The 15,843-nt window shown below is 35.3% G+C and overlaps 1 protein-coding gene across 16 annotated transcripts in view; it reads right to left on the minus strand.

Moving 5' to 3' along the window:
- QKI (QKI, KH domain containing RNA binding) overlaps positions 1-15,843 on the minus strand; it is a 141,170-nt gene that overhangs the window by 57,237 nt on the left and 68,090 nt on the right. For 7 of the 16 annotated variants that reach the window (XR_011725200.1, XM_071740451.1, XM_071740449.1 and 4 more), the window contains exon 4: positions 3,271-3,321. The exons of the other annotated variants lie outside the window; for them this stretch is intronic. Coding sequence is in view for 6 of the 7 variants with exons in the window: in XM_071740451.1 (XP_071596552.1) it covers positions 3,271-3,321 (51 nt within the window). In the remaining variant the exon portion in view is untranslated. The remainder of the gene's footprint in view (positions 1-3,270; positions 3,322-15,843) is intronic. 16 annotated transcript variants of the gene reach the window in all.

The following is a 15,843-nucleotide window of genomic DNA, read 5'->3' on the forward strand; positions in this document are numbered from 1 at the left end:
TTAACTCTCAGGAGACATCTATCCATCGACCAAAACCCACCAAAACCATCACTAAGCCAGTGGGGAGTTCCCTTTAGCAGTACTACTTTCATGACTCATAGGAATTAGAATTTTGCAATGCAGCAGTACTCTCACGTGGCTTTCACAGAGAGCTCTGTGGTCCTTAAGGTAAGACTCTGGACTTATTTGCTTTCTACATTTAATAAGCTGAAAACCACAAATTTTTCAGTTAATGTGCGCATCTAGTGTGTGTGCAACACATTTAAAATAAAAGCCCTATGAGAAAAGTAATTTAAAGTGAAATTATTGAAGTAACATTTCCTAAGAGGAGTAATTATGAAAAAGCTTTCTGCCCACTTTAAACTTGTCAATAAAATGTAATAAAACCCTTGCTTATTACATAAACGAAAAAGAAAGTGAATGGTAATCAGTTTTAACTTAAAAAAAAAAAAAGGCAACACTTACAATACATACATGTATAGTGGTTTTAGGAGAGAGTGTTTATATATGCATCCATCAATATCACATTTAATTCAAGATCACTGCTGTTTGGGACACAACATCGTACCTCCAAATAAACTTCCTGTTTCACATGAGCTTTTCAAATCCCACGTAGTTTGGTAAAATGTACAAAAAAATCTTCAGCAAAAGACTGTGATTTTTAAAGTACCTCACAAAAAAATTAATCTGCTGACATTTTAATTTGCAAGGTTTTGAATAAAACTGAGTGTGCAAACTGGATGAAATTATAAATAATGAAATTATCATAGCCCCATCACAAGTCACTGTTAAGTGAAAAATTAAGACTTATTTCATTATGCAAAATTTCAAGTTCTGCTTTTTCAACACAGTGCCCAAAGAGAAGCATGGGTAAATCTAGACTCTTCCTTCAGCTGAACAAAGATAATAATGAAGAGAGAAATATCATGCATAAATACAGGACAAACCAAAAGAACCAAACAGAATGTTAATATATTATGAAGCCAGAAACCAAAGTAAACCCTTGACGGGTTAACCAAGTCTGAAGACATTTAAAGTGATTTTAATAAAGTACATTATCAGAAAAATTCAAAGTTATTAAAAAATTCAACTGCTTTACTGTTCAGAAGACAAGTCCCGAACTTGTTTTATTAAAATGTCCATTACATACAATTTTAGATTGCATACTTATCTGCCACACAAAAAACTTCCAACCAAAGTTTTAAAGTTTTAATTTATACACTTCTGAAGAGCAGAAGTCCAAGTAAGATGGTAAGGCTGGGGAGAAAAGGTCATTAGGTGTATGCCTTATGTTCTACAATGGCTTAATCCATCCTAGAAAATAAGACAGCATTCTGCATGACTTGAGGACCAAAGTACACACTCTGCTCACATCCTAGAGAGACAGCTAGAAAAACCTGGCTTCCTTAATTCTAAATGTTTCCTACCCTTTAGGAAAGCACAAGCATAACTCCTTTATTCTAAATGCATTTCCAACTGATGAAAAAGATTTACTGCCAACAAACACGTGCTTACCTCCTACTTCCTGACTTGGCTACTTTCTTTTTTCCTTCCTCCTCCTCCTCAAAGTGGCACAGGTATTAATGTGGGTCAATACAGCTAACTAACTAGCAACATTGTTTATCCCAGTGAACTATACTCCCACATGAACTAACTAAAATCCATCTTCTGTCCTGTCCCCACTGCATGTAATCCTTGCAGATGGAATAGCACATTTCCTGTATTGTTAGGAGACTATGAAAATTGCAACTTTAACTGATAATAAGGAAGAGGAAGGTCCAAAAAAATAAGTAGTTTCCTAATGGAGCAGGTTTGATGGTTCTTTACAAAGCATGTAAAGAAACGTAGTATGAAATAACAGTTATCAGCTCACTCCATGAAACTCATAGTGTGTTACAATAGTAGTCTGCCAACAAAGTTTAAAAATCTTTAAGTCTTCACTATTTCATTTTAATGTTTGCATTGTGTTGACTTAAAAATCCACCCAGATGTGTCACTAATTAACTTCACTGCTTTTAAATAGCAAAATTATGGCAAAAAATCCCCAAAATTCTAATCCTTCCAAAAAACAGCTCTGGTATTTCAAAGAACCAAAACCCAAGTGTACCGTTTAACAACTTCCCAGTTCACAGTTACTATCTACCTAGTTTCATTGTCAAAAAATTCTGGTCTGTTTCAGATGACTGCAACTTTATATAAGAAAACCTAACACAGTAAAAAAGTTCACCAGTGGTGGAGAGAATAGATAGTTCAAGCCTGTATGCTCCCCATTTTGTGTCTGAAAAACAAGTTGGGGGCCCTGCATTTATCACCTGAAGATGTAAAATGCATTATCTCCACAGCATAGCAAGAAACCATGGTGATCCAGCTCAACTAATTAAAGAACAGTTATTGCACTTTGCCTAAAGCCTGTAGTCTCACAACAGTTTGAAGTATTTCAAGTCCCAGCTGCTGGTCCCACTAACATACTAAAATGCTTGAGATCCAGTTCATGGCTCTCAAAAGACAACAGGAAGTTTCCAGCTTTAAGTTTCTAGCTGATTTAGCACTGAAACAGAGGTCATCAGATTCATTTAAATCACCAGTAACTGTCACAAAGAAGGGAGAAGTATGCTTAGGAAGGGCTGGGTGGTGCAGAGTGCAGCAAGGCTTGACTTAAACTTCTCCTCAAAGCAGCCCTGGAACTGCAGCTTGAGCTACCTAAAGGAGCCAAATTCTCTGATGAGCAGTAGCAATCAGGGTCTGACATTTTTAAAACTTCAGGAATACAGATAGACACTTCCTTCCTAAATTTCCAATGAAGCCTTCAGAGAAGAATAAAGATACTAGAAGCAATACTTTCAGCACACAAGTGCACAAGTGATACTTTCAGGAGTAACTCTCAATGTGAATTATTAGCTGCATCCTAAAAAAAAAAAAAAACACCAAAAAACAAACAAACAAACAAAACCACTATGATGAACCACCCAATACAATTTACCTTTTGAAGACAGGTTCAAAATAAAAAACAGACACTATTATCACAAAAACCTTACTAATATTAAAGTTGTATATTTCAAAACAATTAGGTATTTCAACAGTTTGTGACTGATGGAGTTTGTCAATAATCAGAGAAGCTTGAATATATTTTCCTCACATAGAACATACAAAGCAGATTCACCATGAAGGAAACAGGGGACTGAGATTCTTTTCCAACCAGGGTCTCCTCAAATGATACGTGATTTGCAAGAACTTACTGGAATGTTCACAAGTAGTAAAACATTTACTTGCCTCTACCTCCAAAACTGCTGAATCATGGCTGCCTCTGCTCTTAAAGGAGACCTGAAAAGCAAAAAAAAATTGGGCTTGTGCCCTATTTTGCTTCTTTAAGATGTTTAAGAGGCATGAAGAGTTGGGATTAGGGTTTGTATTTTATCCTCTGATGGACACAATTTATTTCTTCCTGTTTACACTTGAGACTGCAATCCCAAGAAGCCATAACAGAAGACAACCCAGTTAAAGAAAAATGATGCATGAATCCATGGAAGACAAAGAAGGACAAAGATAAGTTTTCTTTCCCTTATCTCACCTTCTTCAAGTTCACCTTCATTCTAAATGACACATAACACAAGATCCCTTTCCAGAGCTAAGCATTCCTGCACTATCACTACTAGTGTTTTCCCACACGGTTTTATGAATCAACAAGTGTGCTCTGCAGGACCTGAATCCATCGGGTGCTGGGAAGAGCCTTGAGCCCTTTTCCTGAGTGGCTTCTGCTATGAGAGACTTTCAGAGTCTCGTCTCAGCAATCATCAAAACTGGGGGCTGTATATTTGTTTCTTATCCCATGTGTTAACGTCCCTTCCCTTTTCTATTAAACTTGTTCTAGTCTTATCTTCCAACTTTGAAGTTTCTCTTCCTTACTCCCTTTTTATCTTCCCCTAGAAAGCTGGGGAGGACTAACAGACACCCATTCTATTTTCTGGGCTTTGGTTCACCCTCAACACAAAACCAAGGCAGGCACACAAACATGAGGGCCCCTTCCATTACTAACATGCCTGTAAGACAACCTGTATGGTGTGCTGTACCAATGCAGTTATCAGAACATAAAAGTTTGTGCTTTTATTATCTAAAAAATACTGCATTTCCTCTAGGTTAATTTAGCATTAGTTAATTGAGCATTAAATAAAAATTAATAATATAAGAGGTCAAATTCATACCAGATGCAAATGAACGAAGAGCATAGTTTATTTTAACTAACACCCATTACTGCTGGGGCAACCCTAATTGCTCATTAATTTCAAGTAAGATGGGATGATGTCATGTAGTAAAAAAATGGTTTAAAGCCCCTTATGTATTCCTTCAACCCACACTTGAACTATGTAATTACTGTACAGGAAAGAGGAAAGTAAATTTTTTTGATAAACAAGGAAGTTAAAAGTGTTGCTTGCGAAAAATACGTCATCAAGAAAAAAGCATGATGCCTGAGTAAGAAAAAATATATCCAAAGTACATTAATGTATGCACTTAAAACACTATTATCACACGTGTTTGGTTGGAAGAGATCTTCAAGATCATCCACTCCAACCTTTGACCAACACTCTAAGTTGACAATGAAACCATGTCCCTAAGGACCAGGTCCACATGCCATTTAAATACCTCCAGGGTTGGTGATTCCACCAAGGCAGACTATTCCAGTGTCTGACAATATCTGACAACCCTTTCACAGAAAGTTATTAGAAATTATGTTGTGTTTAAAGTAAATATCACAGATAAACTATGCTCACCAGTACAGGGTTCTAGTCAATGTTTTAAGTCAAATCAGTGGACTGACTGAAGTCCCCCATTATTACATACATGGAATGTGATCTTTCTGAAATGCTAAACCGACATTAGAAAGCCTCCTCCTCTGTGTTTTAACACGTGGTGGCACAAGATAAAGTTCAGTGCTTTTTTCAGGGACCACACTGACTTAAACAACTTCATTCAATTCTGTGATTTCTGCACAAGAGTAAGCCAAAGTTAACCTGGGCAGCTTTACCCTAGGTCTACTGTTCAGCTTAGCTCTCCTTTATTACCAAGAATTACAATGTTATTTCTCCAGTAGCAACAAGCAGCAGGCACCAATTCAAAGAGTACTGGTATTGTGCTGCAGTGGGGTAATTGAAAGGTAAGTTAGGATGGGCTTTGTTTTTTTTGCAGGGAGGAGAGGAGTGGTCTGTGGCTTTTTTGGTTGGTTCTCTGGTTGGTTTCAGGGTATGTGTTATTTAGTGGGGCTTTTTTCTGCTTCTATAGCAGAATTGTAAGCAGAGAATGGAATTTGTAAAAACAAAATAAATAATTCTCATTTTTCTTTACAATACTGAAAAATTGTTAGAAAGTAAGAAAAGTTAGAAAATCAAAATAACATCTGAAGAGTGACTTGGTAGACATTTTGTCCTTTGAGGACTACTAATTGACTATCCTACAGAGCTCAGGCATTACTCTGGTAAGAGTGTGCAAGTCTCTTCAATCCTGCATAATTTGACAGAAATGTAGGTAAAAGCCCTTTAAATTAAATCCTGATTTTAAAATAGCTGTGGCTAGTTCAATACCCATTATATCACTCACTTAAAGAAAAATGTCAAATACTATGTCAAATTCATTTTAAGATTACCAAACACACCAATAACACAAAAATATGTTGCCTTTTGTTGCAATCTTTTTGTAATGTTTTTAAGTACTGTTTTTACTATGCAACATATTCTATTCATGCAACTATTTCTCTTGATCCTCCTACCTACAAAGTATTAAATGCCATTTAAATGTTATGGAACAGAAGCAGTGACTAAAAGACTTTTGAAAATTATCAAAAACTAAATCAAAGTATTCCAACTACCAGTTTCAGTGCTATTCTCCACAGTAACACACAGCAATCTGAAAGTAATGTATCTTCTGGTGTAATTTACAAGCAACGCCTAGACCATGTACTCAAAGTTCGTGCTGCAAAACCATATGGTCTCGCAGGAAAAAGCACCTTTACTAGAAAGTGCTCAGAAAACTAATAAAAAATTATCAGAAAAAGTTACTGATAGGATTTCTTTTCCTCTCTCCGTAAAGCAGGCTTGAACTATTTAACAAAATATACTAATACTCAGCAAGACTAAAAAGGTTTCCAGTGCAAGTCATGCTCTACTAGATGTACACTCTTCCCCGTTCCACCCTCAACCCTTACCCTACACAGAGGGTACAGCATACTTTTGTGAGCAGAACTGTCACATTTTCATAATGGGGATAATAAAGTCTGAAACGAACTTCAATTAAATTTTAGTAACTAAATTGACTGAATTTAGTAACAATATACCATTATTTAACACACCAGCACTCATGCTTCACAAGAAAGGGACATACTGCAATTCCAGAGTATGCCAAGTAAAAAGTAGGCATAGCCAGTCTTCCATGAATCACTTAAATCAGTTCATCAAATCAATGGATGAGTAAAGCACTTAAAAAAAAAACAACAACAAAAAACAAAAGGCAGGAAAAAAAGGGCTGCAAACTCTGAAACATGAGGTATCTCAAAGAAGGATGTGAAATGTGTTTATTAAGACAAATATATATATATATACTTTTTTAACAGCTTTCTCTAACATAAGGTATGGATAACTTAATAGTTAAGAGGATTAAAGCACTGCCCTATCTTACACTGTTGGTGCTATTCCAGTTCTTTACTCTGAAGACACCAACACCGTGAATCAAGTCTCAAATCCAGTAATCCAAGAGCAAGTGAAAATCCCACACACAAAGATTCAAAACCACAGACATGCAAACAGTTTTTCATAACATACATGCATAAGTATAGGCAATAAGAAAATAAAGAATAAAACTAAAAAATAAAGTTTGCATTTTATATATTCAACTCAAGGTTGAATTAACTCTGTGAACAAGCATGTAAAGTCTGAAATTCCAGATACACAGCCCCATCATCCTGAGCTTTTTTGATCTGAGCATCTCAGCTGTTTCCCTTCTGCAAGGGGATAAGGTATTTTGTGTTTTCTTGCCATACATAAACAAGCAGACAGTCCTGTTTGCTAAGTCATCCCAGGATACTGAAATCCATTCATTCTGCAAGTTCTGTGAGTTTCCAATATTCACCTTCAACTGCAAGTAATTACACAGCTCTTAACATTATAACCACTGTATATAACTGCTGATATGAAGACAGAATGAAAAGATACGAAGTCAAAGAAGTAGTAAAATATCTAGTTCAATACATATGAAAATTACTCTCCTGAGCTGCAGAAAGAAAGAAACTGTTACCATCATAGAAAATGTATCTGTAAAAATCAGATAAATCAGCATTTATGAATACACTCAGGAAAAAAAAAAAAAAAAAAAAAAAAAAAAAAAAAAAAAAAAAATCAAAAAACAAAACCCAACACCTTCTGCTACTGTTGTCACTATTTTGTGGAGACTTAACACTTTGTTCTCAGTTTCCTCCTGATATCTCAGGACTTATCTTGTTCATCTCATCAGACTTGCTTCAGCATTTGATTTCCAGTTGCCTACTTGTGAGATTATGCCTGATTTCCTTTATTTGTTTTTAAAATTTCTTGAAGATAGTCTCAAATTTGTCACATCCATGAACATATTCCTTTTTCAAAGCAAACAAAACCTCCAAAAACCCCGCTAAACCTGTTTAGGAAGCTTTCGTAAGCAACGTCCAAGCACTACAATTTGTTGCTGTATGCTCCTCTTGACTTCAGGATTAATGAGGCATTGGCTACCCTATTCACAGTATAAACAAAACAATAGAGCTTACTATCCAAAAGAGATCAACTAAACAACAAAATTTGAGTTCTCTTTGGTTACATAAAGCCAAAACATACTGGAATGACAACACTGTAGCTTGATCATCATGAATTTAAAATTTTCATTTTAGCACACAGGAATATATTTATGCATACAGACACAAAGCTGTATATGGGGGGAAAAAACCTTAAAATTCTACCTGACTGTAGAATTTTCACATGCTTGAGTTGTATTCACATGCTCCAATACACACATACATAATGGGAGAAAGAAAGTTGTGATTAATTTAAAACTTTGATAAATTAAATGTTCTGTTATACTACATTATTTTTTTCCAGTACATCTTAATGTTATCCCTCTTATTATACCTAAGCTTAACTCCAAGTGATTTTTTTTTTTTTTTCAAATTTCAAAGACTTTGACCTGAAGGAATCATAAGGATGATCTAATCTGGCCTCCAGTGTATCACAGGCCATTACTTTTCAACAGAAAAAGAACTGCTCTGACACTAATCATTACAAATTGGTTTAGAGCATACCCAAGGTCATAATAACTTGACTCTGCTAATACATGGAATTAAAGTTTGTTTCTAGATGGATTATTCACATTCTCTTGAAGAGAATAGTGAATCACTCAAAATAATTTTTAAAAATTCTTAGCTTTGAGGAACAGACATTCCAAAAGCTAAAGGGTAAATTCCCCTTCACAGTAAATTTTGATTTTTTTTTAATTTTTTTTTTTTACCCTTTAAGAAAATCACATTCTCCTCTCAACCGTCCAAATGGCTAAGAAAAGGGAGAAGGGATAAAGAACATCACTACCCTCTATTTCAAAAGTTTATGTAGCTGTGAGCCTAATAACCTCAGTAGAGAGAATACTTGAAATACCAGATGTAAGCAAGCACATCGTTATGTAGCTAAAAGGCAGAAGTACAAATATGAAACATACTCTATAGGTCCCAACCATAAATAAAATATTGTTTACATTTTCAGTGTCTTAGCTGCTGATCCTACATAGGCAGAATGTAAGCCTGCTGGAAATTATGATTCATTGTGTATACCTGCAATAAAAACAAGCTTTATAACATGCTTTCAGCAGTACCGTTTTCATTAAAGAAAAAGCCATGTTTGGGTGGTGTATATGTATTTCAAATGACAAGTACCATCAACTCAGAGTGTCATCGGAGATAAGGGGACTGAATTTTCCTCACATGGTATATAAACCCCTTCACTAGGATGCATAACAAACAAATACTCTCCTGGAAGACTATTTGGAGAGCTGAAACTCAGCTCTCAACTTCTAGATTTTTCATATCCGAGAGCTTCTTGATAGAAGAAAGTGAAGATTGTTGCTTGGGGTTTGGTTTTTTGGGTTTTGGTTTTTTTTTTGGGGGGGGGTTTCACCATAAAGGTTATCAAGATAGTTAAGTTTTTGCTTTTTGAACAATTGTATCAACTGGATGACTTAACATTTTTGTCCAACTTAAAAATGACATTCTGGAAAAAATGTCAACGTGGTAAGGGCATGAAGTTATGCACTACCAAAGATTTGTTCATGCCAGCTTGCATTTTTTAAATGGAAACAAAAAAGTTTGATTGGGAAAGAAAATAAACAGTCTTACACTTATGAACTTCACTCATAAGTGGCTGCAAGTCCTAGAAGAATAGTAAAACACATAAAGAGAAAGCCTGCTCATGATAAAAAAGTCCAGAAAAAGCAACTGCTAAAGGAGAAATTAGTTCCTTTATGTTTCCACATTTTAACACTGCAAATAATTTCAACATGGGAATTTTCCTTTATGCAAAAAGATCTACAAGTAGAGGTGTGACCATAAACCAGATTAAACCAAGTATTGTGTTATTTTTGAGTTTTGTATAATAAGAAATTTCTCAGAAAGAAAACACACCAATTAGTTCCTCAGAATTTAACTGAAATGCATAATAAAGAAAATACTCAAACAAGTTCGTAAATTATTTTCAAGTGACCAAAGTCAATGAAATGTAATCAGATAATTTTAATTTGAACAAAAAAATCTGATAGGCTCATTATCTTTGCTTTACAGTGAAGGAAGTATGGTAAGTATATTTAAGAACATTCAGGAAGAACATAGTTCTCAACTTCATTTGAAGGTGGGATTTTATACTGAATACATGAAAGTTTAAGGAAGTTTCAACAAACTAGCTTCAACATTAGAGAAACTACCTGTGACTGGGCATAGTGAGTTGCAACGTTCACCTATAAAGTGGAATTACTATTCAGCGAGTCAGCCTGATCATAGGAAGCTATCTAATCACTGTGGAACCTAATCCTACATGGATGAGCTAACAGTTCTATTAACACCGTACTGCAGCACTGCTATGCCGTGAAATAACTGTACTTATCTAAATGCATCTCGAATTCACATTCCACTTTTTTTAACAGTGCAGAATAAAGAAAATTGGAAAACCAGTTAAAGAAACGGATGGAGATCATTCTACTTCAAAATGCCACATCATAAAACACCTCAGCAAATCCTCATTTAATGGTTATCACTGTTTACTTTGTATGAAAGGAGAATTGTGAGTAAGAACAAATTTATATTTATTGACTTTATGAATTATCTGAAAAAAATGTTATCACTAATAAAAATTATTATTGCTAATTATAAGGAATTAAGTATTTTTCCATAAATATGTCCAGAAAAACATTTACTTCCAAAGAAAAGCAGACTACTTCAGAAACATGCCATGTATAAGACCTCATCAAAGCAAGGCTCTCTAGAGCTTCTTTCTGGAAACCATGATAAAATTCACATAATTAAAACTGTTTTTTTTTAAACCTGATTTCCCACTGTAGCTTGTTTATGTCCTGAGACATTACACTATCAAATAAAGCCTACCATTAACAATTACAAGTTTTCCACTACTTATGAAGCCTCTTAAGGTATTTAACTGCAACAAATGTTTTTAATTCGTTTGAACTAACTTTATTAATTGTGCCTAACTCTTGCAGGCAACCAATCTTACTTTCTGCACATGACCTCCATTTATCTGAGTTAAAGCTCTGAAGTTCTAGTTCAAGTACCACACATTGCCATATCCACTGAGATCTTCAAAAGATTTTTGTGTACATACTTTAAAGCTGCTACAGTAATTACTTCTTTTCACTTACTGCTTCACTTTTTTGGAAAACATTAGTCTAGCATCAAATATTCACCTTTCATTTCAGAATAAAGCTGTTCAGGCTTGTTCAACAAAGAACTTCAAAATATTTTAAGTAAAGCAACCCAGCCATTCCTTAATTTATTTGGATGAAAAAAAAAAAAAAAAAAAAGTGTGTTGCTGTAGCACTTCTATACCTTTTCTTATTGGCTACTGATGTATTTTTCACATTCTCAATTTTAGAATATCCTTCAGCATTTCTACCAGAGGGAACAAAGATCTCTCTTCTAACTTCCTTGCCTTACTCCTTCTTGTTATGCTTAGATTTGCTGCTACTTATAGAATTCTGTATCAGATTGAAGGTTTCCCACCCAAAATACTAGCCATTTTGTCACATACTTTAGAAATCCAAGAAGAAAATATTAAGCTGATTAGAAAATCTTGCAAAATCAGATCTGAGGACATTTCTGTATAAAATAATAAATACTGAGAGGCTGAAAAAAACATCTACCTTAGAAAACACGCTTCAAGTACTTAGAACAGAAAGCTCAGGAAGTTAAGAAAAAAAAACAAGCAAAAACTCTTTTTCTAACATGCACGTAATACAATAAAATTTCAAAAAGCGGTGAAATAAGAACCCATGGCAACAGGCAAGTTACATAGAGGAATGATATGCCCAACAGTTCAGAATTTTTTTTAACATCTACTGTAGCCGTGGTTAGTAAACTGCAAGATTTAAGAGTCACAAATAATTAAAAAACCTAAAAACAAAACACCCCTCAAAAAAAGTCAACTAAAAAAACCAACCTCGAAATATCAAAACCCACAACGCCAAAACCACAAAAATCCTTTTCTTTTAGTGTCATTAGTTACATAGAAAACAAAAATAGAAGACCACAACAAAGCTGCTTCTAAACAGCTGAAAAAATCCAGTTAATTTTCTTCACCTCACGTCTTCCTCACCAGATAAACAAGGGCATTATCACTGTTTAATACAAGTTTTAATTGAGTACTGTCACTGGTGGGAAGAAAAGTGTGGAACCACTACTTTCCATATCAAACAAAGCAGGTAATTAACAGCTATTCTGGCACAATCCCTTATCGCCAAAATACACAACACTGTTAAAGTTCTCTCAATGCCAGTGCTTTGCTTTAACAAAGGAAAGCTGATGTTTCAGGGTCACATTCACTCCTTTAATACACAGGCATAGATTCACTGCTCAGTCAGACGCCTATAATTAAACACAAGAAGAATATAATTCCAATATTCAAGCGGGCTTGCATGTGAGTGGGATATTTCCCCCTGAAAAGATGATTGCCTTTCATTTTTTGGTTTCAAGTAGCTACAGTTCACTTAGTTTTGATTACATAGCAATTAGATATGCAAATACAACTTATCTAAAAAAAATGCTTTTTCAAATGTCAGACTGTAAGCAATCAAGCTTATTCTTTTCTCCTGTACACACAAGCTATTCATTAAATAACTATTGTCTTAAAAACATTCCAACAGATTGCATTTATCAGGGCTTTAGAAGCAAATATGGGAGTGCGCATTAAGCAGAACACATCTCATCAGAGAATGAAAATGATCTTACAATTAATTCAATATATACATGAGAGTGGTTAACTAAGTTTGAACTAAATACCATGTTCTTTGGGCACCTTTCCCACTGCTGTTATTATCAATACCTAAACTCAGTTAATCTTCAAATTAACAAGTCATTAGTTTGCGTATTTAGTGATACTGTGTTGCAAATAAATTTCGCGCTTCGAACTACATATATAGTATGTATACATACTATACAAATATAGTATGTGATTAGTATAATTTTGGCAAGAATAGCCCTTTTCACCCGTTTTTGCATTACAAGTAGAGATTTATAACTTCATGCACCTAGATCACACACGTGAGCTTGGGTTCTTTTTGACACACTTCACGAGGCATCTAGAGAAAGACCCCAGCTTCAGAGACCCACTGATTGGAGATTAAAATGGTAGGAAAGAATGCCTGGCAGCTGCTCTGAAAGAGCCTGGAAAAACAGAACTACTGCAGTATGAGATGGACTTGTGTATAGAATAGTTACCTGCAGCTATGATCTGCCAGCTTTAAAGCATGCTCTTGCAAAACTCTGAAGAAGCAAGAACAAAATGGATAGGGGAAGCATTTTGTCAGTTGTTTCTCTAAATTATCACAAAATCGCTTCCAAACTAACAGGAGGGAAAAATAGAACCCTAACAGCAAGTCTGTGCTTTCAGTGACTCAGCATTCATAAAATGTATGCTAACAAGGGAAGCTGAGAGAGTTCTTTCCTAAGGCTCTGCTTTCAAGACAGGTAACTGAAGTAAATAAAATGCTTTCGTAGTTGAATCCACGATTGCCAACCACCCTTCAAGATGTCTCCCGCAGGAACACAGATCCTTTTTCAAGGTCAGGACAGCAGCAAACATAACAAGAGCTGTCTGATTCAGAGGCCTGTTTAAAAACCTGAAAAAATTCGAGTTTAACTCTGAAGCCCTGCTGTATGCCCTGAAACATTCTGGAAATTCAGATGGAAAAGCTGGAAATGCTTTTGACAGGAACTGACATTTATGAGCTAACAGATGAATGTGTGTGACAAATTATTTGACATTTTGAGGGTCTTCAAATTTGCTTCATTTTTCTTCTTTTAGATGTTCAACTTGATTCTACCTTTCCCTCCTCTTGCAATAAAGGAGCCTTATTTAACCAGTCAGCAAGGCAAAACTCACTGCCTGTCAGCTTGCTGTTGTTGCTCATGCAATGTTTATATCCCTTCTGCTGCTTCTTCCCTAAGGGTCACTATACACAACTGTTTGAGCAGGAAACGCAACCTGCATGTTTGAACTCCTAGCCACAGCCTGATGTGAAAAATTATACTGCTGACAGGAGAACCCAAATACTCTTTTTTCAGTGGTGAAGCTGCAAACACTCCACCATTCATTTTGTGGTTGTCCAAGGAAGACTGGAAAAATCCAGTCTACTACTGTGAAAGTCCAGGATTTGAAAAGCATATTCAAAATGCCCAACTCTTGCCAGTTTCTGCATCTGAAAGACTGGTTGTAAAGCATGATCTCGTCAAATTTACTATACCAAATAGTCCAACTTGCAAAACCAGCCAATTTCAAGTATATTTAATAGCAACACAACTAAAAGACCAAATATGATTAATTTTAAACTGCCACACTTTACCTGGCAGATTCTTCTACTTTAAGTCATGCAACTTACTCAGTTGTACTTCAAATGATAGGTCTGAAGCCTGAAGTAACCAAATAAAACCAGATTTCCTTAAGAGAACAAACACATAAGCAAGAGGAATTTGTGTTTTATCTTCAAAGCATTTGTTTCTTCAGGTGTATATGGAAGACATGGCAAATTCAAAGTATGTGATTTTTCTTAGAAATGGAGAATTGTTGTTTATTTTAAGGGAAGGTTAATTTTACTGACAAATTAACTTTTCCAAAAACTGCACTTCAAGCCAAATTGCACTGATTATTTAAAATGCTGGATACTGAAAATGTCCACTACTCAGTCTGCAAAAAAATGTTGGTAGCTGCAATACCCTTGAATTCTCATCATATATGGTCCCAATAACTTCAGCATTTCAATCCACACTAACAATTAGAAAAGCCACAAGAAGTGATAAATTTTACACCATTTATCTTAAGACCTTAAAACTTTTCCTGATTAATGGTGCTATGAGTCAGTGTTAGCTAACAGATTTAAGTTCTAGGTCTTCCTGTCAGTCCACATGTAAGTGAACATTCAATTCCACTGTTGTCAACTTGAAACATAAGTGATTGTTTCAAAGCCACCTCAAAGACTGCTTGTTATTTGAAAAGCTCACTCACTAGATGGAGAGTGAATACAATAAATAATATCAACACAAAACAACATATACTGCTCTCTATAAAAATCATTCTACGTCCTGAATTTGTCAGCTACAATTTTATAGTTCTTCAAAATATACATTCAGAGTATGTTTTTTCAGTTCAGTGAGCTAGTTAAAACAAAATACCCTTCAAGACCCCCAGCAACCTAAAAATCTTATTCCCTTGTATACATATGGTTGTAAATATGAGGAACATTTGAAATCAATAGAACTGCATCTTAAGTGGCTCCCAAATAATTCCATCAAGTAGATCAATTAAATCAGTCATGTACTTCAGGTGGATTCAGACAGCCAGCTAAATGTGGTTTGGCATTCCAATCTTTAAGCAATGTGTGATTGCTGGGAGATCATAAATCGTTCCCCTACATCTGCAGGGCTGAACATTCCAGATAACCATTTATAAAAATACTCCATGCAGTGATGGATTTGGTACTAATGTGCTGCAGGTTCCATCTTTTAAAAACCTGCTTCTTCCTTATTCAAGACAAACGTGCAATTGTAAAATGAACGGTAGCTTTCCCACAGAGTGGACCAGGTGTTGTCACCACTTCTGTTCTTACACTTCCAAGTACCAACACAGCAGAAACACTAAGGACCAAAACAGGAAGGTACATGATCACACTTTCTAAGAAGAAAAAACCAAAACCAACCAACCAACCAAACAAAAACAACACCAAAACCCAAACCAAACAAACAAAAAATAAAACCAAAAGACCCAACCACACACAAAACCGAAAAACCCCACAACTTTATCTAAGCCCAAATATCAAGCATGAGCTGTCATTCAGAGTTTAAAGATCCTATAGATAGAAAAGAAACCAACAGTTTGACACAGAAATATGGGAGCTGAAAGAGAAAAATGTTGATAACTAGGAGACCATGTCCATGCTTTGGACAGTATTTTGGGAACTGTTCCCAGAGCTATAGACTGCAGAAACAATGCATGTACAACACTCGAAACTATATCAACAAAGTACACAAGACTAGGAAGACCAGTTTTCATTTTTTTCATTCATAACACTGGG

The sequence above is a fragment of the Heliangelus exortis genome, chromosome 3 (genome assembly GCF_036169615.1).
Source record: "Heliangelus exortis chromosome 3, bHelExo1.hap1, whole genome shotgun sequence".
Taxonomy (NCBI): domain Eukaryota; kingdom Metazoa; phylum Chordata; class Aves; order Apodiformes; family Trochilidae; genus Heliangelus; species Heliangelus exortis.